At 41.6% G+C, this 26,083-nt stretch overlaps 1 protein-coding gene across 2 annotated transcripts; it reads right to left on the bottom strand.

Moving 5' to 3' along the window:
* Positions 1-7,279: 7,279 nt before the first annotated feature.
* On the bottom strand, positions 7,280-26,019 carry LRRC42 (leucine rich repeat containing 42). 2 transcript variants are annotated; one of them, XM_032606037.1, is made up of 9 exons: positions 25,819-26,003; positions 24,523-24,555; positions 19,703-20,189; positions 15,634-15,765; positions 14,162-14,280; positions 12,837-12,925; positions 12,551-12,664; positions 9,144-9,228; positions 7,280-7,776 (listed from the first exon to the last, which is right to left on the bottom strand). In XM_032606037.1, exons 3-9 carry the CDS (start codon positions 20,173-20,175, stop codon positions 7,502-7,504), a joined length of 1,287 nt encoding a protein of 428 aa, XP_032461928.1. In that variant the 5' UTR covers positions 20,176-20,189; positions 24,523-24,555; positions 25,819-26,003; the 3' UTR covers positions 7,280-7,501. The 2 variants fall into 2 exon arrangements, with proteins under 2 accessions (XP_032461928.1, XP_032461920.1); XM_032606029.1 differs by lacking the exon at positions 24,523-24,555 and having other exon boundaries at positions 25,819-26,019.
* Positions 26,020-26,083: the final 64 nt, after the last annotated feature.

Here is a 26,083-nt window from a genome sequence, read left to right as displayed (position 1 = left end):
CAAGTGGTGTTAAGTGGTATCTCATTGCAGATTCTATTCTCTTCAGATGGGAATGTGGGAGTGAATGAGATTAAGGCCTGCAAAACTCCATTTAGCCTGCTCAACGCCGTGGGGAAATACTGAACCTGAGAGTCAATCTGAGATTACATCTTGACTTTCCCAGCAAGCCCCAATACCTCTGAGACTAGTTTCCCATCTGCAAAGCACACTGAAATTACAGAGCACTTTACCTGGAGGATCCTTGTTACCCTCATTCAGTTTCTCAAAGACAGTCCTGGGATCTGCCACATCAGATTCTTGGGAGGGGTGGGGATGTGTTGCTTAATTAAAATGCATTATCTCAGTGGTTCATAATTGGCAGGGGTGAGGGGGAAGCACACGTCTTCTCCCCTTTGAGACTGTCATGACGGCTATGGATCTACTTCACAGGGAGGGGGGAAACCCACATGATCCAAACACACAGCATTTTTGCATACAATTCCACGTTCTTAACCTGACGTCTGTTCTTCCTGTGTGACTTCATTCCCACCCCCAGCTTCTTCCCAATCTTTCTCCCAGGCCCAAAGCTCTCTTGCCCTGCAAAATAACAGATCAGTAGTCTCCTGGACAGTTTCATCTGGCTGTACCACCTCAAACTCTACAAGCTCCAAAACTGAACTCATCTGACCCACGAACTTCTTCCTGCTCCAATGCTCCCATCTCAGTGGTTACTTACTTCAGGCTAGAAACCTTGAAGTCCTCTTTGACCCCTCCTCTCCTGTAAGTCAATACCAAATCCTTTCAGTTCCACACCAAGCTCTACAGCAGCAGAGTCTGCGTCCATTATGGATCCCCATCGCCAGACAAAGTACCTGGCTCGGAACAGATGCTCAACAAGTATGTATTGAGTGAATGATCACATCTCACGGCTGCATTCCTAACGCCTTGCCTTAGGTCTCCCTCGGCTACTCACTGGACTTCCCCTCCTGGTCAGCTTCCACCTAGTAGCCAGAGGCATCTTTCTAAAACACAGACCTCTGTCACCCTTTTTTTTTTTTTTTTTGCGGTACGCGGGCCTCTCACTGTTGTGGCCTCTCCCGTTGCAGAGCACAGGCTCCGGACGCGCAGGCTCAGCGGCCGCGGCTCACGGGCCCAGCCACTCCGCAGCATGTGGGATTTTCCCGGACCGGGGCACGAACCCGTGTCCCCTGCATCGGCAGGCGGACTCTCAACCACTGCGCCACCAGGGAAGCCCTGTCACCCTACTTTAATCCCTGCATGGCTCCCTATGATTTTCAGGATCAAGGCTTTCCCCTAAATGGTTCCTGCTCACAGCTCTGGCTTCATCACTCAACTCTCTCCAACTCCCATTGCTCCAGCCACCCAGAACTCCTAAGGAACTCACACGTGGAAATGCTGTCACTCTTTTCCACACTCTATAGAGCCCGAAATGCCTGGTCCCTCTCTTTGATTTGCTAACTCATATTCATCCTTCAAAACTCACTCAAGCATCATTCAGGAAGCAACTCCTGCCTCACAGGTCTCGGTTACCCATTTGAGCATTCTTTCACTGTGGTCCCAAAGCTCCCAAAGCACGCCCAAATCACAGTAATGATCACACTAAACTGTACTTGGGAAGTCACTAGTCTGCTCCCTACTTGAGGGCAGGGACCCTGTCTTATTTGCTCTAACAAAACCCACAGTAGATACCCAATAACTGTTTGCCATATGAATGAAAGAATGAATATATTAGTAAGAGTCCTCCAGAGAAACAGAACCAGTAGGGTGTGTATGTGTATATGTGTATTCCCAAACAGAGAGAGAGAGAGAAAATTTTATTCTAGGGAGCTCAGTCTTTTCTCTTAGGCCTACAACTCATTGAATGAGGCTCATCCACATTATGGAGAATGATCTCTTTTATTAAAAATCTACTGGTTTAAATGTTAAACGTATCTATAAAGCACTTTCACAGTGACACCTGGACTGGTTTTGACCACAGAACTTGGCATCACAGCCTAACCAACTTGACACATAAAGTTAACCACCATAATGAATAAGTTTCTTCTCTCTGAGCCCTAGCTTCCCTATCTGTAACATGAAGAGCTGTGGTAATGTTTTAGGATTCTACAAAGAAATAAATAATTAGATAACATCTGAATTCGACTCTATAGTTTAAAGCACTTTCACTCACATTATATCATTTAATTCCTATAACAATCCTATCAAACAAGTAAGTTTACTACATTCTTTCACAGATGAGGAAATCAAGGCCCAGAGAAGGCAAGAGATTTGCTAGTAAGCGACAGAACATGGACTAGAGCCTGGGTTTTCTGACTCCTAGTCTAGAGCTGATCCTTCACAGCCCAAAGAACCATCTTTGAGAGTTGATAGAGAGAGGAAGTTGCCAGGAACAAGAGGCTGAAGCCGAAGCAGAGGGGAAATTTTTGCTACAGATACTGAGAGCGAGACCGTAACAGCAGGATGTCAAAATCATCCAGGTCAGGCCAATCTAGGAATTCCAGGATATAATTTCTCTTCTCCAATTGAGAGGATACAGGTATGGCCAGGGCTCAACACTGATATACCAAGAACTAACTTGGGTTTTAGGATAAATTTCAAAATATAAGGATGGCCAAAGACACATGGTTAAAGGTGGCCAGAAAAGCTGTGTCACTGCTCTTTACTACCCAGAAGTCATACTGCATTTAATGTTGCCAGAATATTCTCTTATAAACCTATTGCAAAGTTAGGCCTTCATGTTATCCCCAAAGGTATGGAAAAACCTTCAGTGGAAGGACTAGAAACAGAGCAAGGCCTTCCGGTAAGATGTTCTATTTATTTTGACATGGTATTACTTACAGGAATCTAGAAGATCAAAGCTAAGTTCAACACTAAAAGGCAGTGGGGAGAATCTCAAGACCAGAAAAAAAGCTGCAAGCTAACTCTGCAAGACTTGTCAAGAAGCTAAGTGTCCCAAGCACATCCATTATTAGGAGAGCTGATTCCTTGCTCTTTAACACTCCTCACGCTTTCTCATTCTCATGTATTTTCCCTCTGTCTGGAGGCTTCAGGGGAGAATCCATTTCTCTGCCTTCTTCAGCATCTAGAGGCCACCTGTCTTCCTTGGTTTGTGACCCCTTCACTGTATCACTCCAACCTCCTGGATCCATCGTCACATCTCCTGCTTTTTACCCTGATCTTCCTGCCTCCTTCTTAGAAGGACCCCTGTGATTACATTGCCTATCTGGATGATCCAGGAAAATCTCCCCATCTCCAGATCTTTAATTTAATCACATCTGCAAAGTCCCCATTACCATGTAAAGTAACATATTTCCAGGGGTTATGACCTGGACATTTTTGGGGGGCTATTATACGCCTATCACAATGAGTAACAAGCATGCTCTATTCTCTCTACTTTTAAATGTTTGAATAAAAATCTACAAAAGAAAATACTTCTTTGACCCCAAGACTCCAGTTACTACAAGAATTTGGAATTTATACTCCTTTACGTAGTACAGATAGAAAAGAGACATGGCCTGAGGAATTTTTTCTGTGGTTCTTATTTCCACTTCCTCATCTCCCATTCTCTTTAATCCACTCCGGTTGGGTTTTTAACATTCACCTCTCCCCCAAACCTAATCAAAGCCACAAACAACCTCCAAATTGCCAAATCACTGTCCTCATCCAATGTGAAGTACTTGACACAACTCACCACTCCCTTCTTACCATAACATTTTCACTTCTAGGCTTATACTCTCCCGGTTTTACCTCTGTCTTCAACACCCATTCCTCTTTCGCATGATCTTAAGTGTGGGAAGGCCCCAGGCCCCGTATCTCTTTTCTATCTACACTCTCTCTAGGTGATCGTATACAGTCATGGGCTCCAAATATCAACTCTATACTGCGGAACCCCAACTTTATATCTTAGTCCTGATCACTCCCCTGACCTCGAGTCATGTGTCCAACTGCCTGTTTGTGCATCTCATTAGGCCTCTCAAACTTGTCTAAGACAGAAGTCTTGATTTCCCCACCTACCCCAAACCTACTCCTCTCCTGCATTTTACCATCCATTCAGTTGCTCAGGCAAAACCTTAGGAAGGAGTCACCTTTGATCTTACTCCCTCTGTTCCTTTACTCCCTGACACCAAATGCATCAATGGGACCTGTCAGCTCGACCTTCAAATTAGCCCCTGTATCCAACCTCTCATCATCACTACCATCGCTACTATCTAGTCCTAGCTGCCATCGTCTCTCACTTGGACTTCTTTAATGGTCCTGATTGGACCTCCCTGCTCTACTCTTGCCCCCACTGTGATCCATGCCCTACACGTTGGGCCCATAGAGCAGCAAAGGTTCACTCTTCAAAAGAGAAGTTAGATGACATGTTTTATGCTTAATCAGTGGCTTTCTGTTACACTAAGGTAAAATTCAAATGACCACGACCCACAAGGCCTGGATGATCTGCCACTTGTCTCTCTCCTAAACTCATCTTTTACGACTTGTTCACGATGCACAAGCCACCTGGCTTTCACTCTTTTTCTTCTTTCTGTCCCTAGAATGTGTCAAGCATTTCCCATCTCAGGCTTTGCACTTGTTCTTTCCTTTCCTCAGACCCAGATGTTTGCATGACTATCTCCTTCTTGTCATACTTCTCAGCTCAACGTCTCTTCCTCAGAGAGGCCTTCTGCAACCCCCTAAATTAAAAACCGAACTCTCCCCATCCCCGTCCCCCAGTATCTCATTACCAGCTCCACTTTTTCACTATGTGAACTTAGCTTGCTGACTCACCGTCCTGTTTACTTACATGTCTGTCTCACCTCCCTTGAATGGGAGCTCCTTGAAGGCATACACCATCTTTTGTCTTGTTCAGTGCTGAATCCCCAACACTTGGCACAGGTTAAATGTTTAATGGATACTTTTTCAAATGAATGGCTCAGCATTTTTTGGAATAAATGTATGAAAAGAAAATTTGGCTTAATGTCAGATTATTACGTAATTCTAACAAACTAAAAGATTCTGATTCAGTAAATATGGGTGGCGTACAGGAATTTTCATTTTAACAAATACCCCAGGAGACTCTGGGGCAGGGGTCCACAGACCATACTTTTGAGTAACACTGATTTATTCATTCTTGCAAGCATTATGTAGGTAGGTGGCCCAGTTTTAAAGAGGTAAATTGAGTGTTAGCAGAACTGAGTCACTTGCCCAAAGTTCATAATGAGTCAGAAAGTGAATTCTAAGAAGAAACAAGAAATTCTAATTAAAAAAATAAAAAAGTTAATCTTACATGTAAGTTACACACACACACAGATCACCTCATCTATTTTGTACTAGTCATAATTTCTTGAACTTCATCATTTGTTTCAATCATTAAAACAAAGACTAGACTTTCATAACTCCATCTGAATGACTACAATGAATTGTTCAGATCAAACAAGAAATACTTGCTTAAAGGACTCACCAGCAGAGGAAAATGAGAACCTTGAAAGAAAAAAAGGATTAAAGAAAATGAAATCTTAGCTTCAAAAGTATACTGTGTTTATAAAAGAGAAGTAATCCTAAGTTGCTTTGAAGGAAGATTTGCCCTCCAAAATGATCAGAACAGGTGGGATGTTTGAAGAGTAATCAGACGCCACTTTCTGACATAGCATTGCACCACAGCAGCAAGGGGGTGGTGATAGTGGGGGGTGATCAAATTTGACTCAGGTTTGACTAACAATATATGCTAAGTTTGACAAGTAAGGCTGCCTGTACTAGGAATTTGGCAAGCTGTGCTCCTGTTCACCCAAATGACATTTTAAAGCTCAACCCTACTTCCACAACAAAAACCAATCTGCACTGAATCTGCTTTTTCATTGGATAAATTTCAAAAATCAGAACTTTTGAGATGATCCTGGGCAACAGGCCACACTTACAGAGTAGCACCTTGACTAGCTCTGAATAGCAAATAGAACACATATCAGATCCAAGATCCACTTTTATTAAAATCCTGGTTAAACTCCAGAGCATTTCCAGATGTCAAATCTACCACAACGATGCTCTCAATTCCTCGAGGCATTCTCTCCCTTCCTTTTACTTGCCAGTAAGTCTTGCTTTAAGCTCACCTTTATGGATGGAATATGGTCTAGCGCAGCACTGCTCAACAGAAATATAATGCAAATCACGAATGCAAGCCATGTAAATATTGTAGTAGCCACATCAGAAAAATAAAAACAGATGAAGTTAATATTTTAATCCCCAAATTACCATTTTAACATGTAATCAATACTTAAAAATGCAAATTTTTTTGGGTTTCCCTGGTGGCGCAGTGGTTGAGAGTCTGCCTGCCGATGTAGGGGACACGGGTTCGTGCCCCGGTCCAGGAAGATCCCACATGCCGCGGAGCGGCTGTGCCCGTGAGCCATGGCCACTGAGCCTGCTGCTCCGCAATGGGAGAGGCCACAACGGTGAGAGGCCCGCGTACCACCAAAAAAAAAAAAAAAAGGAGATTTTTTTTATTCATACTTTTGGACTCTGGTATCTGATATCCAGTATGCATTTTACAGCACATCTCAATTTGGACTAGCCACATTTCATGTGTTCACGGGCCACATGTGAGTAGGGGCCACGGTACTGGACAATGAAGGTCTAGAGCCTTGCTACTCCAAGTGTAGCCCACAAATTAGAAGTGCTAGCGTCATCTGGAAACCTGTTAGAAATGTTCAATGTCAAGCCCAACTCCAGATTTACTGAATCAGAATCTACAATTCAAAAAGATCCCCAGGGGACTTCCCTGGGGGTCCAGTGGTTAAGACTCCTCACTTCCAATGAAGGGGGCGTGGGTTCAATCCCTGGTTGGGGAACTAAGATCCCACATGCCACGCAGCGTGGCCAAAAAAAAAAAAAAAATCCCCAGGTGATCTGCATGCACAATAAAGCTTGAGAAGCACTGGTCTAAAGTGAGTCATTGGTCTCGGGTTCTTCATCTGATAAATGGAGGGGATGATCCTTACTTGGCAGGACTATCGTGAAGATTCTTGGTGGTTTACTTAATAGACCTAATATTTGAGATTTTAATGAATGGTAACTATTATTTAAGAAGGCCATGTAATAGAGTGGGCTTTACAGCTGGACAGAAAGAAATATAAATTCTGGTTCTTATAAGCTCCGGACCTTAAACAACTCACTTAACTTGAGGCTGGGCCAAACCGGAGTAGTAACAAATGACGCTAAGCTGCCTCGTTAGTCCCCATGGCCTTCGTCCCAAACCAAAGTGTTACTTCCTGTGGCTCCAGTCTATTTTTCACAAGGAGAACCTAAGGACAGCAAAAACGTTTATTTGAAAAAATTACTATGTATTGAAAATATACATTAGAAATTATTACATACTTCCATAGCATTCCCCTCCCCCACCACAAAAGTAGAAATATCCGCTTGCTATGCTAATGCCATAGGTAAATTCAAACGAAAAGGAAAACATCATCAGCCCCCTTTCCTCGTACATTAGAGTTGGAGGGGAAAATGGTCAACTTATATCCGCCAATCAATAGGAATTTAACAAGTCCCAGTCTTCCACAGCAAGACACACATATTTCTGCTTTGAAGACTGTGAAGAGTTGCTCTGTTCCTTCTCTGGCTCCTCGAAAGCTCTCTTCTTGCTCTTCTTTGACTCCTGGCCTGAGAGGGCTTCGTGTTTCAACAGTGGTCCATGGCAATCTGGGGCTTTCTCTTTATAGAACTGGAGTTTCTCAGAAGAATTCATGTGGGCGTCTGCCAGGTGACACTTCACTGGGGCTTCTGTTCGAGCCCGTTTCCCATCTGTAAGGGTGACAAACGGAAGGGCAACGAGTTTTCCTATGCCACTGCTAACGGCTGCCTAAGTCCAGAAAGATGATCCAAGGGAAGTGATAAGAGGCCCAAACAGGGTGAGGTTTGGATTAATTTTATTCCCTATTGAGTGCCCTGTAAAATAACTTACAGCAAATGCACCAGCACAGGTTGAAGGTATGTACTCACATGAGAGTATCACAGATTTGGATTTAAATCTCAGATCTGCCACTTGCTGCATAAATGACCTTGAGCAAGTGACTTCTCTGAGATTCAGTTTTCTCATCTTTAGAGGGATATAAAACCTATTTCATAAGGGTGATGTGAAGATAAAGTAACATAAGGTGCTTGGCACAATGCCTGGCACAATAGTAAAAGCTCGAAAAAACGTCAGCTATTATTACTCAAAATCTGGACTTGACTCTGTCTCCTAAAAACAGCCAAGTTTGCGGCACAACTCTAGCAAATGATACAACCTTATCCTATATTTTTTGGTTTGTCCTGAATTTTTCTTATTTTTCTACGTTTATTTTTCCTTCACTTCGATTTCATCCTTTAACTCCTTACAGAAAAAAGTACGGTAAAATACACATAACATAAATTTAGCATTTTAACCATTTTTAAGTGTATAGTTCTGTGGCATTAAGTACATTCACATTGTTGTGCAAACATCACCACCATCCATCTCCAGAACTTTTTCAGCTTGGCGAAACTAAAACTTGGTATCCGGAAACTAAAACTTGGTATCTATTAAATAGTAACTCCCTACCACTCCTCACCTCAGTCCCCAGCAACCACCATTCTACTTTCTGTCTCTATGAACTTGACCACTCTAGGAATCTCATAAGACTCATACAACATTTGTCTTTTTGACTGGCTTATTTCACTTAGCAGAATGTCTCTAAATTTCAGCAATGTTATAGCATGTGTTAAAATTTCCTTCCTCCGTAAGGCTGAATAATATTCAATTGTATGTAAATACTACATTTTGTTTATCCATTCATCTGTCAATGGACACTTGGGTTGCTTGTCCCTTTTGGCTACACTTTTAATTCCTTTTTAATGTTCTATATCCATCTACTTTTGTACCACTGCAAATTTTTTCTGGAACAAGATGGGATGTCAATAAGCACATATGTGCATACATACATACATTTAATAAGGTATTTTCCTGGTGCTGGTACTCAAAGCTAAGTGTGAACTTACACTGTAGGCTGTGTTGACAGAATACAAGTCTCAGTGATCTAATTAAGTCAATACTATCATAATTAATTTTCCCACTGAGTGAAGATGAGCTAAGCGCTTTAAGGGCAAATAACCTAAGGGCAAAACACTCCAAAGGAAAGGGAATTTCTCACAGAAATGCTGAGCAGCTGTTCCAGGCTCCGAGGTTTCTCGTGGCTTCACAGCTTCCGAAGTCACACGCTCCCACTGCAGAACAATCTAAAATGTATTTGGAAAGATTTGAATCCAAACAAAATCTCAAGCTTTCCTTGGTCCCCACCTCTCTCTTTCCATAAACACAAACCCCCATGGTAATCTTACTTCAGATGATGGGGATAAGAAAAAGAACCAAGTCAAGTCTGGATTTTCTGTTTTAAGGCATGAGTTGGTCAGAATACAAACATGCTGGATATACATACTTGCATGACTCTGAAAAAATCTACAAAGCTGACTCCCTATTTTCATCTCTATTCCAATCTAGAAATAAACTGCATAACCTTAAACTAAATACTAAAATTTAAAACCTTAGTCATAATACTTTTCACACATTCCTAGACTCACTTTCATGCCTTAAACTATACCAACTGTAACTCACTCTTGTATGTGTGTGAAAGGACCATGTTTCCATATTCTCATGACACTTCATGATCAGTTTCCATTTTTTTAAACTGCTACAAATGTATTTTTATTACAAGCTACTATAAATTCTTTTGAAAATTTGGTTTAGTATAAACTACACATAAATAAAGTAAACAATTATTTCACATATAGCACAAGTAGCAAGAACTTTAAATTCAGCACTTCTCGTGGTATGCAATGAAATGATCATAAAAGAAAGTCAAGACAAACATTTTCAGGTCACAGAGGCAGCACAACACATAGTTTAAGAATATTGTTCCAGAGTTAGTTCCACCACTTACTAGCCAGGGGACCCTTGGCAAGTGATTTAATTTCTGTCTTTCAATTTCTTCATCTGTAAAATCGGGATTAATAATAGTACATAGCCCATTGGGTGGTTGTGAGGATTAAATGAGATTAACATACATGAAGGGTTTAGCAGTGTCTGGAATATAGGAAGCACTCAATAAATCTTAGTTGTCAGCCCCTCTATGATACCTCCCTGAGCATGGAAAATGGGGACAGATCTAAAAGAATGCTAAGATGAACTGAATCTGGTGGCTCAGGGGACAATAAGGAAAACTGTGCTTCTACTAACAGAAATAAGAATGTCAATTAGGAAAAGCTGTTTGGGGATGGGGAAGAAGAAGACAAGCCTGGTTCTGGACAAGCTGAATTTGAGGTACCTGGCAGAGATTTATGGAGAATATTTAGGAACAGGTCTAACGTGTAAGAGAAGGTGATATCATTCCCGCAGGGACAGTAAAGGCTCTGAGAACAGTTCAGATCACCAGGAGAGTGGGTGGAGATAGAAGAAAAGAAGAGAAGAGGAAATGAGGAATCAGCAAGAGCTAAAGGGAGAAGCGAGAAAGTTAGGGGATACTGAGCAGGAAGGCCAGAGAGAAAAAGCATAAGGCATGCATGTTTATATCAGAACTGCAGAAAAGCCAAGGAAGGTGAAGAATGAGATCACATGCCACCTTCAGGACGACACCTGCAGCAGAGCCGTGAGGGCCAGAACTAGCTTACAAGGGATTAAGAACTGAGTAGGCAGTGAGGACGTGGGAAGACAAGAAAAGAAAACAGCTCACAATCGCAATGGGGGATAAAGAACATGTGAGAATAGAAGTAACATGTTTATACACATAAAGAAAACGGCCAACAGAGAGTGAGATTGAAGATGTAGTGGTGGGGCAGTACAGGGAAATAATTATTAGTAAAATATCACAGAGTATGCTGGAGATCTCAGGGAACAGAACTGAAAGGAAAAGAAGCCACTAAAGGGCTTATCACTGGAATAAAGAGGCATACCTGTTCCCTTAGATAGGAGGGAAGTGGGGTATGTTGCAGAACTGTAGAAATTTTGAGACAGAGGGAAGTAAAGGAACTCCTGTTAGATGGCCTCATTTTTCTGTGTCACCTTCTGAGAATGAGGCAGGAGGAGGATGGAGTCAGCCTGAAACAGTTTCAATAAGGATCAATAAAAGATAGATAAAGCACTGCTGCCAAGTCCTAGGGTCCAGCTGAGATTGCATGGTGCTTTCAGTCCAGGCTGTTAGGTATTTTACTTCATCCTTAGCTCTGCAAGAAAGGTCCTGGTTTCTGCATTTTACGGATAAATAAACAGAGACTCAAAGTTGCCTTAAGTCATATCCCTATTGGGTTGCTGAGCCAGGATCCCAAATTCAGGCCTCTGACCCTACAGCCTATGCTCTTTCCACCATGTCACCTGCTACCATAACCAAACTACATCAAGCCCTTGTAAGACCATCCCACACCTGCCCCAAGTCTACTGGATGTATCTAGGATTCTTCCAGCACTATAAACTTTGTCTGACAATGAACTGTTGTAATTATTTCAGCATGCATTTTCACAAACTTCAAAGTGCTTCTGAAACACTGATTCACCAGCACCCCTTCTTGCTTACTTATAGGGAGGTGATGCTACAATCAGGTGGATGGATAGGTCCACAACCATGCGTTATTGCTTGGAGCCAAGGAGGGATCCAGATCAAAAAATTTGGTGGGTCCTCTAGGCCTCCAGCAATAAACATTGGTTTAAAGTATCTGAAGGAGAAAGGCACCAGCCACAGGGAGGCTGGCATCTACTGGTGCTCTACTACTTGGTTACCTTCTGACTCTCTACTTACGTCTGTACTTCACCAACTTAAGGAAGGCCATCAAAAAGACAAGAGAGCATCAAAGTTCAGCTAAGAAGCTGAAAATGGAAGGGCTCAGTGTGCTCAAACTAGCATAGTCTGATCTGGAAATATGGCCTCAATATGTGTCACCGGTGTTTCTGCCAGTACTTGGAGGATATCGGCTTCATTGAGTTGGACTAAGTGAACTTCCTCGAATGGTTCATCCAGGACATCTACCTTTCCAAACAGTCCTAGTTCTTTGTACATAAAATAAAAATTTTAAAACTTCAAAAAGAAAGAAAGAAAATGGGAGAGCTCAGGATAAAAAAAGATGTTTCTTCACTAAGGCTCTAAGAGTTAAGAAATTTGCCCCCAAAAAGGGAAAGAGTTAGATTTGAATTCTTATCAGTGTGACTTATTCTCTTTCCAGTATACACCACTGCTAAGAGAATCTGTCCTTGTGAAGCTGGGTCATACTGCTTTTTTGCATAGCAAGCAAGAATTCATTTATTTTCTGAGTCATTTATAAGAAGGCGTTTTCTTCCAGGTCCCATACGGATGAAGCACAATCTAGCAACCAGAGCATGAGATTTAAGGACTGGCATCTAACACCTTTTCTTAAGTAACTGGGTTAGTTACCAGGCCATCAGTATCTCGGATTCGACTGAAGATGACAATTCAGCCAAGGAATACCAAGAGGATTAACATCTGTTCAAGTGTTGAATAAGACACTTGGAATTAAAATGAAGCCACGTTAACTGTAGGAGAAAATATCTGCCTTACCTGGTCAGCCCAGCCCTCTGTCTTGCAGTTACTGTGATCAAATTCCTTCAAAGGCACTTTGGAATGAACGAGACCTATGTGGGTCTGAAGCTTGTGTTTGACAGCTTTGACGTCCTAGTAAGGGAAAACCAGAACACTAATGCACACACATCTGGTTAACTCCTACTTGCTTTCAGTAGGAAATAAACACCATCACAGATCCCAGTCCTTTCTAAATGCCAATTAGCAGAAGCAAAATATCAAATTGTAAGTCTGGAAAAGCAAGAGAAGGGAGTAGAAGTCTTACCTTGAGTCCCGTCCCAGAGATATCTAAGCAGTTTAGTTTTCTAAAAGAAAAGAGGTATCCAATTCCTGCATCTGTGATATCAGGGTTACCTAAATGTCAAAACATAGATAGTATTCTGTTATAAGTATTGCTACAATGCCAACAATAAGCTCAGGAAAAAAGGCCAAACAATGATAAAATAGAAAATACTGAGTGAACAAGCTTTTCAGAGTAAATTGAATATAGAAATCTTATCTTTCCTATTGTAATGTGAAGGAGCCACGCTGGATGATCCTTAAGATCCTTCACAGCTTTAACTTTCTAGGAGCTGGGGGTTAGCAGAAAAATTAATGAACCAGATAGTTATTCCAAAGGGTTTAATTTGGAACCACATGAAAACAACATATGTAAACATGTATTAGAATGGTATATTAGACTTTGTTCACAGCCATTTTACCTCCAAAGTAAAAGATTTATTTTAAAAAGATTTTCAAGGATACTGAGGCACAGAGACTATTAATGTCTTACTAACCTGCATTTAAAAAAAAAATCCTTTCTTACATATCACCTTCTCATATCAGAGAGTACTGCATTTAGCACTGAGTCCTAAAGACCATGAGCACAGTGCCTGGCACATTGTAGACACCCCAAAAATATTTGTTAAATGAACAGACTTCCCTGGGAGGAAGGGAGGGCATTCATTATTATCTTCATTTCACACAAGCCAAAACCGAGGCTCAGAGAGGTTAAATAACTTGCACAAGGGCACACAGTAGCAGAGCAAGGAGTGTCCTCTGACCTCAAACCCCTGCTCCTTCTATTTTTTTGACACCATACCATCCTGCCACATATTTAATAAATGCTCAGTTAAATCATAAAGGATCTTACCATCTTTCTACTACTGGAGTCAATAACTGGTTCATTCCATGCAAGTTATCAAAACTGTGAATTTCATCCTGATTTTCACCAAGCAATTACTGATAAAAAATGACCTAGCTGACAGACACTATAGATCAGCAACTCAAAGAAAGTAAAAATAAGCCAAACGTCCTTCATATATGCTGTGAATATGATGAAAGGTTGCCCTGTCTGCAGAGAGTAAGTGGCATGGGTGAATCTGTAAGGGCTTTTACTACCTTACAGAGGTGGCACCATGCCAGGAAAGGTATTTGGCCAGGCGTCAAGAGCCTCTGGCTTTAGGTCCTGCTCTGCCATTAACTTGTTGTGGCACCTAAGAAAGTCACCTCCCCTCAATTTTATCACCTCTCAAACAAAGAGGAAGAACTAAATGATTTCTAAGTCCATTCTTCCAACGTTAATCATCTATAACTTCTAATAAAACTTACAAGATAAATCTAATAATGTTAGATTTTCAAGGCCTCTTTTCATCACTCGAACTGGTGCCGTCATTTTCCGCACCCCGGCATCAGATAAACAATTATCCTTCAGGTGGAGCTGAGTTACACTAGAAAACAAAGTCCATAAGTAAATTACTTAAAGAGCATTTGAGAAAGTCTAGTCATGAGAACATACTTTCATAAATTTCATTCAAAAATATATCTTCTAACCTCTGCTATTTCACACATAATGCATTTAATAAAGTTAAAGATATTTTGGTGCTACTTCAGTTGCTAAATGAGGGTTAACTTACAGATCAAAGAGTCATGTAGTACTAGTCTCAGATGGCAGAGGGCACTAAAGGTATATGATGGAATGAGGTAAACAGGGACTGCATTAAGGATATAAATACACTTGTTTATCACAAAAGCTGCATTCCTGACAAATGCTGTGTGAAAACCAAAACCACTCTAAATATACTGGGAAAGTCTGCTAAGAACTCCTATGAGAATTCTTTATGCAAAGCACAATTCTTTCATTCTAATTATTTTATAAATCCAATTCTCAGATTGGGTTTATAAGGTACAGACATAAGCCAATCCATTCAGCTAACCTGTAACTGGTGTTATTAATGTGTCCCACTGTCCCACACTCAAGAAATCCGAACCTTTACTAACCTTGTACAAAAATACCTTTGTACAAGATGAACCGGTTTGCAGGGCAGAAATAGAGACACAGATGTAGAGAAGAAACATACGGACACTGAGGCGGGGAAAGTGGCGGGGGTGCGAGGGTGGTGCTGATGCTGGGATGAATCGGGAGATGGCGATTGACATATATACACTAATATGTATAAAACAGGTAACTAATAAGAACCTGTTGTATAAAAAAATAAAATTCAAAAAAAAAAACACCTTTGTACAGGTTAGACTCAGGTTTGTAGTACTGTTATCCTTCTGGGTGTTTATTAAACCACAAAGGAATCCATCTGGCCTTCTCTCTGCTGGCCATACTGAGATCAGTCGGACTATTTGTGAATGGTATGAACTGGATGATTTCTTTAAATTATGGTTCTTGAAAAGGATTTATTTGGCTGTCTTTTAATAGCTCACATTTTAAATAATTTATAGTTAATTAGCAGTTAAAATAGAAAATGATAATGATTGTAGAAATTGTATAACTTCTCATCTCTTGCTAGAATAAACCAGGGCAAAATCATTTTTCAACACAGGTAGCGTCAAGTATTATATGTTGAAATAAAGTTTATTTAGGTAAAGAACCTAGTGACTTACTTTCCTAAGAGTTGTCCAATCTATACTGCTTGTACCGAGTAAATGGAGATTGAATCATTTTAGAAAAAAGAATTAGCAAATAAACACAGGATTGGGAAGTAATCAACATTCTTCAAGATGATCCCAACTGATCATCCTTTAAAAAAAGAAACAAAACAATTCATCTACAAATGGTGGCAGGTCAATACCTAGAGAGGGCCTCATTGGTGAGATGTTCTAGAAGTTCATGCTCATCTCCAAGCTTACAACAGGATAGATCCAGGCAGGTCAGCTCCCGGAAAGACTTAATCTCCTCGAGTTTTTCTGAAATCACCAGATATCTGTGGGGTGTGGAGAACAATCAACAGCTTTTCTTTTCTTTCTTTTAAAACATCACCGTTTGTGGCTTTGTGACACATCAACATTCCATCAGGACAAGGTACTATGTAATAAGCAGACTTTACTGATTACTATGTAGGCACAGGTTGAATTTTTTAAGCTAAAAATCTTTGTAAGTGATGGTGGAATAAAAACTTTAAATAAATAAATAAATACATATGAGCAAAGGCAGGACACGAGAGAAAAAATCTGCTATGTTAGAAGCCAGACAGACCTTGGTGTCAATGCTGGGATTTTATCAGAGGATTTCCAAACTTTAGAATACTCGAAATTTTAATCACTCATTCCTTTAAGGTTGCTTTTTATCTAATGCTCAGTATCTAGTGCTTTGAAAACTGGAACAGGCCAAGAATTCTGGGTTCTAACCAGCACATCCCCAAGAGCATACCAAGATATATTTGACAGTCAGGTTTTATCTTTTCTATTCAAACACAAGTTTGAGTAGCTGCCCACGTCACTGTGCCACTGTTATCCCGCTAACTTTACTCCAAAAGTATGCGCAGCATGACTATTATAAGAACTCATTCTAAACTAGATGGTTATTAAGGCAAACCTGTGAGCATGAACACTTTAATTACACTGGGGCACCTTGCCAAACTGCTATCGGGAAGTATCAGGAGGCCTCTGGAGAGGAAAAGAAGATCAAAAAGACACTGCACAGCCCAGGCTATGGCCTCCACCCTGCTTTCTAGTTGTCCATCTATTTCATATGATATCAGTGAGAAAAAATGAAAAGGGATTAGAAGTGACAGGAAACAGGAGAGGAGTCTAAGAGAACAGGGAAATGCTTGTGGGCAAGAGCGTGCCTTTCTCATCCACTTTTCTCATGGATGTCTAGAAGTTTCCACAGCGAGATGGTAGGTAAGCTAGGATCAGTGGGGTTATACTTAAAAGTGTTTACATTTCTCTACTGTTGCCAGAATCATAATAACCAAAAACAGCACTGAATAATCCAAGGACAAGAAGGGAGTTAGATCTCTTTTCTTCCTACTTCCAATCAGAATAAGATATACTGAAGCTGATCGCTGGCCTGACTGCTGGGTACAGATGGCCTGGGGCACTGATACCCCCTCTAAGCTGCCTGGTGACTGAGCTCAGCTGGGTACACAAATGAGCCTTATTTACTCAGACATATTTTAATTGCATTGTAAATAAAGCTGCTGTTTTCCATCTTCCAATCACAGAGTTGAAGTGGGTTAATGGGAATTTGGGGAATTACTGGCAATTACAAAAAGGAAAACACACATCCTTTGATCAGTTAACCAAAAGATATTTAGTAATTCTGAAACAAGGGTTATCTGGGAAGGACACAAAAACATATAACATGATTAACAAACATTACAAAAATCAAAGCTGAGAAACGAACATGCAAAACCACAGACACTACTACATGCTTATCTAGGACGTAACTGAAGCTCTAGGGTCTCGCTCAAAATTAGTCTTACAACTTGCCCCTTAAAAAGTTCAGAAGAGTGTAGTGGAGAAGCAACAGAAACAGCACAGATATTTTAGTGTCAGACCTGAGTTTGGGTTCCAGCAATACTAATTACTTGTATGATTGTAAGAAACTTAACCTCTGTGAGCCTCAATTTCTCCAGCTAGAAAATGGAGCTGATGATCACTTCCTTTAAGGACTATTAAGAAAACCAGAAAAAATGTTCCAAAAGTAAATGGCATCTCATAGGCCCTCATTAAATGGTAGCTATTATAATTACTTTGGTTACATAGGGTGATATTTTAAGGCAAATACTTGCCTCCCTGTGACCACCGGTGGGATTAAAAATCACAGGGAGGAGACAGTTCTGTAGGGTTGAAACCCAGTTGCAAAGACACTGGCTTCCCCTTTTGGCAGGCAGCTTTGTGACCCAACCCCACAAACAAGTGCCTGTACCTACACGATTATCTTATTTTTCAATTATTTTCTCAAGCTCTTTCCCCATGACCTGAACCCTTTCGTGCTGGTAAAACCTTTGCTGCTGCAGCTTCAGCTGAGAATTGCAAATGCAAACCCAAATCTCCTGCCTTCTTCCTATTTTCCTTTGAGGATTCAAAAGAAGGAAAGTTTTTGATCACAACTGAAAAATCTTACTCTTATATCTGAATAAGGCAGCATTGTCTTAGTTATTGTCTTATTTGTAATTGTTGCAATAAAATATGAGCCAAAAGATTGCTAAAAATGTTTCTTATATTTTTCTGATTATAAAAGTAATATACATTCCTTGGAGAAAAAAATTAAGAAAATCTGGAAAACTATAAAGAAAATTGAAACCAATTTCAATCTCATTACCTAAATTACATTTCAGTGGGCTTCTCTTCCCCCCCCATATATGCAATACATGTAAAATTTTCTATTTTTTTTACAAACAAAATTGGGATCATACATATAATTTTAATTCTTATTTTTTTCATTTATTCTATAATGAACATTTTTACCACACCATTTTAAATGATCTTTGGATATTATCTTAAAAGTTATACACTATTTCATTATATGAATGTACCATAATTTATTTAATTAATTTCCTCTTGTTGGATATTCAGCTTTCAGATTTTCACTATTACAAATAGTACTACAATGAACACCCTTATGTAAAGTATTTGTTCTCATATCTGATTATTACATTAGAAATTACAACAGACTCTTAATAAATGGAATTAATGGGTCAAACAAATGATACAAATATTTTTAAAGCTTTTGATACATAGTGCCAAGCTTCTTTCCAGAAATGCTACATTAATTTATGTGCTGATCAAATGTGAATGAAAGTGCTATTCTCATCCAATTTGACCACTGGAACAGTGTGCAGACATCACAAATGGATAAAAAGCATCTTCCCTATTGTGAGAAATACTTAAGGTATAATGGTACGTGGAGGAAAAAACAGAATACAATTTATAGATAGAGTATATTCCCAAATGTATAAAGATATACATAATGGTATACTATACTGCTATCTTAAAAATCTACACATATTGACGGTAAATGATTTTCAAAATATGTGAAGAAAGCAAAGTGCATACCAGTGTGAGCACTGTGTGTGTGTTGTTGTTTGTATAACAAAGGGGACAGCTATACATGCATGTATATGTACAGAATATCTCTGGAATTATGTAAAAGAAATTGATAACAGGAGTTGCCTCTGGGGAAGGGAAACAGGAGAGAGATGGGAGGGAGGCTTGTGTTCCATGTTATACCTTTTTGTGTTTGTGTTTAAATTTTCTGTGTACTTTTTCAAGTTTTTCTTTTTAATTAGTAGATGCCCTGAAAGTCATTTTACACGATGGTGGTATAAAAATTTTAAATAAATCAATAAAAGTATATGAGCAAAGGCAGGTGATAAGAGAAAACATCTGCTTTGTTAGAAAACAGACAGACCTTGGTTCTGGTGTTGGGACCTTACTGAAAATTTCCAAACTTTAAGACACTTGAAATTTTAACCACTTATTCTTCTAAAGTTGCTTTTTATCTAATGCTCAATATCTAGTGGTCTGAAAACTGGAATAGAGACAGGAACTTTGGTTACTAATCTTCACATCCCCAAGAGCATACATACCAAGAGATATTTAGCAAATCACATTTTCTTTTCTATTTTCTCTTTCTAGAAAAGTTGGTAGAGGAGTATTTACTACGTAATGGAGGAGCTGTGGCAATCAACTAATCCTTTAAAGCGTTTTCAAAATAAACCTAAGTGTTGTCTGGGAGGGTAAGGGAAGGGAGAAAGACAATGATTTTTCTCAAAATGGCCTACCACTTCGTGTATGGAAATTCTGAACTCAAGGGCTGTTTGATGGGGAAAGTGCCCAAGCCCACTAAGCCCCATAGCTTGACAGAATTCACACACCCAATAAACTACTCACTGTCTTAATCAGAACACCCACCTGTTTCGCAAACACAAGGAGCAAAGCACCAGACTTCCATAGGCCTCTGTAAATTTCTGTAAAGCCCTCAGCCCTGCACCTGGCTCTGTGAATTTCTGTCTGGCTTCAGCAGCAGAGAACAGCTTTTCAGCAATCTGCTCAGGAAAGCCAATAAGGGAATCAATGTGATCAACATTGTCAGAGATGAAGCCCAGGACGAGGTTGAAGAGGGATTTGGCAGAATACCGAAGATTCCCCTCCCGGGTGTATGTGAAGATGAAATGATCAGTCTTCTCTTTCTGTGCAGTATCATCTTCCCTGTTCATGCAAAGCTCCACCGAAAAGCCTTTGGGAAACAGTCTGAAAGGCCTTGGCTTCTGCAGGCTACTCCTGACACCATCCAAGGCCAAATTGACCATGTGCAGTTGCCCATTTTCTCGCACGTAGACGGGCCCTGGGTCCAGGTGGTTTTCTGAGTTGAGGTAGTAAGACATTGCCTTGGTTGCAACTGTAAAAGCAAGGCACAAGGAAATCAAATCCAATTAAAATGCCATTTGTAACGTGTAACTTCATCTTGCTGTGCCCAGAGCTTTATGAGCTTTCCAGGCAGGCCCTGTAGCTGATTTGGGGAACCAAAGCTTACCAGTTGCCTGTGAACTCTGGCACTGGAGGTTACCTCTATTACCTCGACCTGGAATGCCCTTTCCTATGCTCCCCCTTTTCTTGTCTATCTGGTGAACTCTTATTCATCTTTCAAAAGCCAGCTCAAATCTCATTTCTAAAATTCACTCTAAGGGAGTTATCACAGAAGTGGTCAAAGAGTCACCTACAAGGAAAGTCATGGCAGCACAGCTGATATTAGCAAAACAACCGAAAATAACCTAAATGTTCAACAAGGGTGTTATTATATAAATGATGATACATCCATACCATGGAATGCAGCCATTAAAATGATAAAATTTTTTATTGATTTGCAAGTTACAAATTGTACACGTGGAATTTACTATTTCTGTTTTTTTTTAATTAATTTATTTTTATTTATTTATTTTTGGCTGCATTGGGTCTTCATTGCAGCACGTGGGCTTTCTCTAGTTGCAGTGAGCGGGGGCTACACATCGTTGCAGTGTACGGGCTTTTCATTGCAGTGGCTTCTCTTGTTGCGGAGCATGAGCTCTAGGAGGCGAGCTTCAGTAGTTGTGGCACATGGGCTCAGTAGTTGTGGTACATGGGCTCAGTAGTTGTGGCTAGCAGGCTTTAGAGCGCAGGCTCAGTAACTGTGGCACACGGGCTCAGTTGCTCCGAGGCATGTGGGATCTTTCTGGACCAGGGCTCAAACCCGTGTCCCCCGCATTGGCAGGCGGATTCTTAACCACTGCGCCACCAGGGAAGTCCAACTATTTCTGTTTTTTAAAACATGTTTACACACAGAACAAAGGCTAGAAACTAATAACTCCCTTGCTACCTTGGCACCTTCCACACATTTCTTTATTGCACTTGGCTCACAGTTCTGCTACTGATTTATTTCTGGGCGTGTTCTGCTGATTTGAGCTCCTTGAGAGCAAAGATCATGTTTAATTCATCCACCCTAACAACATAGTGCTCTGGCATGTAATAGTCCCTGAGTAGAACTAAAGTTTACTCCTTTGCTAAACCTTACACAGACCACAAGCAACATGGTTTTTTGGATCCACAAATAAAGACCTCCACCACAAGAGCTAACTAAAAGCTATTAAGGTGTGATGCTTCCAAGGGCTAGAATAGCCTTTAGTTAGCTCTTGTGCCTTAACTTCTTCAGTTAGCTGGCACTTCCGAAGTAAGGCAACATATCAAAAACAGCAGGGTAAAAAGAACAAAAACCAGCAGGGTATTTATGCAATCATATGGGTGACATTTTGTGTCCAAGCACTAACTGAAATAAACACTTGCTTTCCTGAGGAACTGTGAGGTTTCAAAATATTCGAGAAATTGCCAAGTTAAATAAAATGAAAGTATATGATTATCATTGCTACAATTTTTAGGTAAAACTTAATATAACATAGGTCAAAAAGCCGCTATAATCTCTAAAAGACTCTGACTGACTTTTAGAGTGAACAAACCCAGCTTCTTCTGCATCAATGCAGGACTAGGATGTAGCTCTGAAGCCACTTAAAAGTGTCAACAATCAATCAAGTCAGTGATCAAAAATGCTGAGTCTCTGGAGATCAAACACGGATCCTGTTTGTGGCTATCAGTATGATCCATGTTTCTCCTGAGGATAATTATGTGTATAAAAGCACATCAGAAAAGAGGGCCCTGCCACGCCCGAGAGCCTCACTCTTCCCTGCTCATCTCCTTATGCCCTACTCTCTGGCTAAGCCATACGACCCAGGTAAGTTGGCTGTGTTCTCGTCTCACTGGCCCTTGCACATCCTGCTCCCTTTGGCTGGAACATCCTTCTCTGCTTCCCTGACCTAGCTAACTCCTGGTTATCATTAACACTCAGCTCAACCACTATCCCTCTCCTGAGAAAACTTCCTAACCCCTGCACTAGTGCACACATCTGTCTGGTTTTCCCAGAGCACCAATGTCTCTTTCTACATAGCACCTCGCACTGTGTACTGTCCGTTCACTTGCTAATATTCCCAAAGCTGTGAGCTCTTTGAGTACACGACACTTAACTTGATTCATCTCTCTTTTCTTTTCCAGGTCCAACACAGAGCCTAGCTTGAATAAGTCCTCAACAGATATTTGCTGAACCAAATGAAGAGGAAGGGTGAGACCTCAAAGGGACAGACTTAGTACTCTGAGCTGCAAGGCCTGCTGATACTGTTGCTAGGAGCCAGCTCCTCTACCAGGCAACAGCTGCAGACTCCTCCCCCACTCGCCAGACCCTTTTGCAGGTGGTAGAAGCAAAAAGGATGATGGGAGTATATTGCTACTGGTACTACCAGGGAGGAAAAAAAAAAAATCTAAAAACCAGAAAAAAAAATTGGCTAGCTCTCACAGCCCATACTCTCGCCAGTATTCAGTGCCTGCTGCTGAGGAGATACTTCAGTTATTCTAAGCTTTTCTTCCAGGGGTAAGCACCTGGCCCCTTCAGTCTCACAGAGTTTAATCTTGATAAGGAGATAAAGCAGATCCCTTTCAGTCTTTATCTCTGGATTTGGACATTCAGAGTCCTACTCTACCTGTAGACCAGAAAGTAGATACCAGATATGGCCCCAAACAAGAATGACTTAATTTTAAAAGTAGAAAGACAAATTCCATGGAAGATAACATATTATAAGTAATCAGCACACTTAAACTTCCTGGCAGCAAAATAGGGTCTGCCTATCTGTAGTACCCCTAATCATCACCTACAGTAGTGTCTTCCATAAACTTTGGAGTAAAATGGACAAATGGATGAATGGATGACCACTTCCGGTGAAAATCAGAAAAATCTGATTCCATCCAGCAGAGGGCACAAGCAGCTTGGGACCAAAGTGAGGACACTTACCCAGGCTGCCCCAAATCCTGGCAGCTTCGGCTTCCATGGATCATTTTCAAAAACGGCACAGTTCTGGCTGTATTATACTTTTAAATTACTCATCAAATGCTAGTTCTCTTTCTAAACGATGAAAAAAATCAAATATTTCCTGAAGAGTAAGCCCACATCATCTGTCCAGAAACCCCAAGGGCTCTCTGTTCTTCAACTATGATACTTGAGGAACTGACCATGGTCAGGAAATCCTGGTGACCTTTGATTTCTACGACTAAATTTGTGCATCTTGCACTCTCACAATAAGGAGCTTCCTGAGAGTCTGTGAAGTACTATAAAATGATCTCAGAATTGAATTAATGTTTATGCCTTTCACGGTTAAGAACCATAAAGGTGAGAAAATTCCAAACAAAGCTTCTGTAACTTGCCTTTGCTTGTGCCTGGCTGTTACACAGAGTGGTCTATTATAAGGGAGCCCCTCAGGAGACAGGGCCTATTCTATACCATGGCACAAATACTACACGAACTGGAAAATTTAAGTAATTGGTATGTGAAAGAATAACAATGTCCAGTGGAGATCTGTATTAGCTATACTTCATATTAGAGCGACAGAGTAACAGGGCATTCTGATAGCCTCTAAGCCTGTCTCCAGGGAGGGAGTTTTGTAACCCATAAAACCTCATAGAAAACTATTACAATAGCGCATGTTCTAGTATGTGGTCACCACAAATGAGCCAAAGTTACCACGAAGCATGTCATTTCATCAAATGCATACTAAGATGTAGCCTTACTACATTAAAAACTCAGTGCTCTTCAGCCTCTTTGAATAAGAGGCAAGATAAAATAATTGATAACTAAACTTAACAGCTTTTTAGATCTTGAAGCCAGTTTGCCAAGCAAGACTCATGACTATCCAGTCAAGTGGACTGGAAGGACAGAGTCAGGGAAGCAGACAATTAAATTTGTGAGCTGAGTCTATGGATATCTAATTTGAAAAGAAAGAGAAGAAAACGCCTAACTTCAGTAGGTAGAGTAAGTTAACAATCCCCCAGGAATATTAATCATAGTAAGATTATGATGATAACAATATGGGTGTGAGCTACCACTGAGCTGCCAAGCACTGTTAGGCACTATATTAAATGATTCCTGTAATTCTCAACAATCCTGTGAAGTCAGGATCGCCATTTAACAGATGAAGGCGCTCAGAGATGTAAAGTAACTTACTTAAGAAACAGAACTAATAAGTGGCAGAGCCAGAATTCAATCTCAAGGCTGTATCACTCCAAAGCTCAAGCTCTTGCCACTGCATGATGCTGTCTCTCAAGAATAAAAATATGACATCAGCCTTAAGGATAAAAAAATGTTAAAAATTAATCTCACCCACCTGTTGGATCCCTCTGGTATTCACTGACTCAAGCTGGGGGGGAGGGGTGAGAGAGGGAGGAGATAAAAAAAACAGTGGACAACTGAGGAAAGAGTTGGTGGGAACAGAGCCAGGACAGAGCTACACTGAGGCCTCCCCTCCTTCCTCTGCCAGGGCAGAAATTACCCAAATCCACACACCAGGAAAACACCTGTCAATCCATGGCCGTCATCCCAAGGCTGCAGACACCCTTGGTTTATTTGAAAATGCAGTATTCTGAAGAAAGTTTCTAACATAAAAACCTGAACAGAAAGTAGTTCCAAACCACCAAGAACCAACTAACAATCTCAAGTTTATTGTTCTGGGTCACCACCATTATCCAGTTTTCAACTCATTTCTGTTGTCCTATAACTTGCACTTTCCTACCTGCCTTCTCACCCATACCCAGCTCCTTACTTCCCTCTTAGAACAGGCCAATCTCTCCTACACCCTGACATTTCACAGCTTTTCTACCTGCCAACTCTAAGCTTCTCACACAAGATCCAATCTCCACACCAAAAATCCTAATCCACCCCCTTCACCCACGCCCAGCTTCCCTGCCCCCACCTCTCAAACCTCACGCCCTTCCAATCCTTCCATCCCTTCTGAAATACGGCTCCCTGTCGCCCAGCTGCAAGCCCACCTCCACCTGGCTCTCCTTCCTTCCCCCCACACCATTCCACCCACGCCCTCTCTAGCCCCCATGCACTCTTCCTCTGTCCTTCACCATGTACTCCTCCCTTCCTCCCATTCTGAGATTCCCTCTCCCAGGACCCCAAACTCTCCATCTTTTTCCTTGTCTTCTGCCCTCAACCTTCAAAATCCTTCACGCTCACTATGCCCAACTTCACAGCCCCAACAACTTCTCCCAGCCCCCAAAACCCCACCCCTTCTCCTATTCCCATCCCAGATCCTTTCCTCCTTGCACTCCTCTAATCCCACTTTTTCCCCCTCCCCAGTACTGCAATTCTCCCTCTCTCTCTAAATTCCCACGCATGTCCCTCCCCAAATCCACCCAAGCTAATCCTGCTCCCTTTTCCCACCCAGGCCCCGAACCCCAAGTCTCACACGCCCCCATACACTACCCCAGCACCCCAACTCCACCCTTAAACCCGTCTCTGACAACCCTAGACCCTCACACCTTTCACCCAACCACACCCCAGCCCCGTCCCTCTCGGCCTTCCCCTCCCCCCATTCCACCCCTCCCTCAAACCTCACACCCGCCCCCACTCGCAGCCCCTGGCTCGGTGAGCGGCCCAGCCCGCGGCCGCCACCTACCTGTGCCCCTGCCTGGGGCAGCCAGCGGCAGCTCCTCGCTGACGGCTCCCTCCTCCCGCGGCGCGGCTGAAGGGGGAAGCGGCTCCGCGCCCCCGGCACAAAGCTAGGGAGGGTGGGACAGAGAGTGTGCGGGAGAAGGGAGGGGGCTGGGGGCGACCTGCGCCTTGGGACCGCGGGGCCGTCGGGGGCGGGGGAAAGGCTGGGCAGGGGAGGCGCGCTTGCGCGATACCCGGCATGAGGGGCGGGGTCGCGCTTGGAGGCGGGG

Source organism: Phocoena sinus, chromosome 1, assembly GCF_008692025.1.
Source record: "Phocoena sinus isolate mPhoSin1 chromosome 1, mPhoSin1.pri, whole genome shotgun sequence".
NCBI classification, from domain to species: domain Eukaryota; kingdom Metazoa; phylum Chordata; class Mammalia; order Artiodactyla; family Phocoenidae; genus Phocoena; species Phocoena sinus.
Note: the sequence above shows the minus strand (reverse complement) of the source record. Positions and strands in the feature narration are given on the sequence as shown.

Coding starts and splice junctions, on each gene's coding strand:
- LRRC42 (XM_032606029.1), bottom strand. CDS start 20,175: ATGTCTTACTACCTCAACTCAGAAAACCACCTGGACCCAGGGCCCGTC. Junction 15,766..19,702: donor TCCTTGTGTTTGCGAAACAG/GTGGGTGTTCTG, acceptor CACACCCCACAG/ATATCTGGTGATTTCAGAAA. Junction 12,665..12,836: donor TCTCTGGGACGGGACTCAAG/GTAAGACTTCTA, acceptor TTCCCTTACTAG/GACGTCAAAGCTGTCAAACA.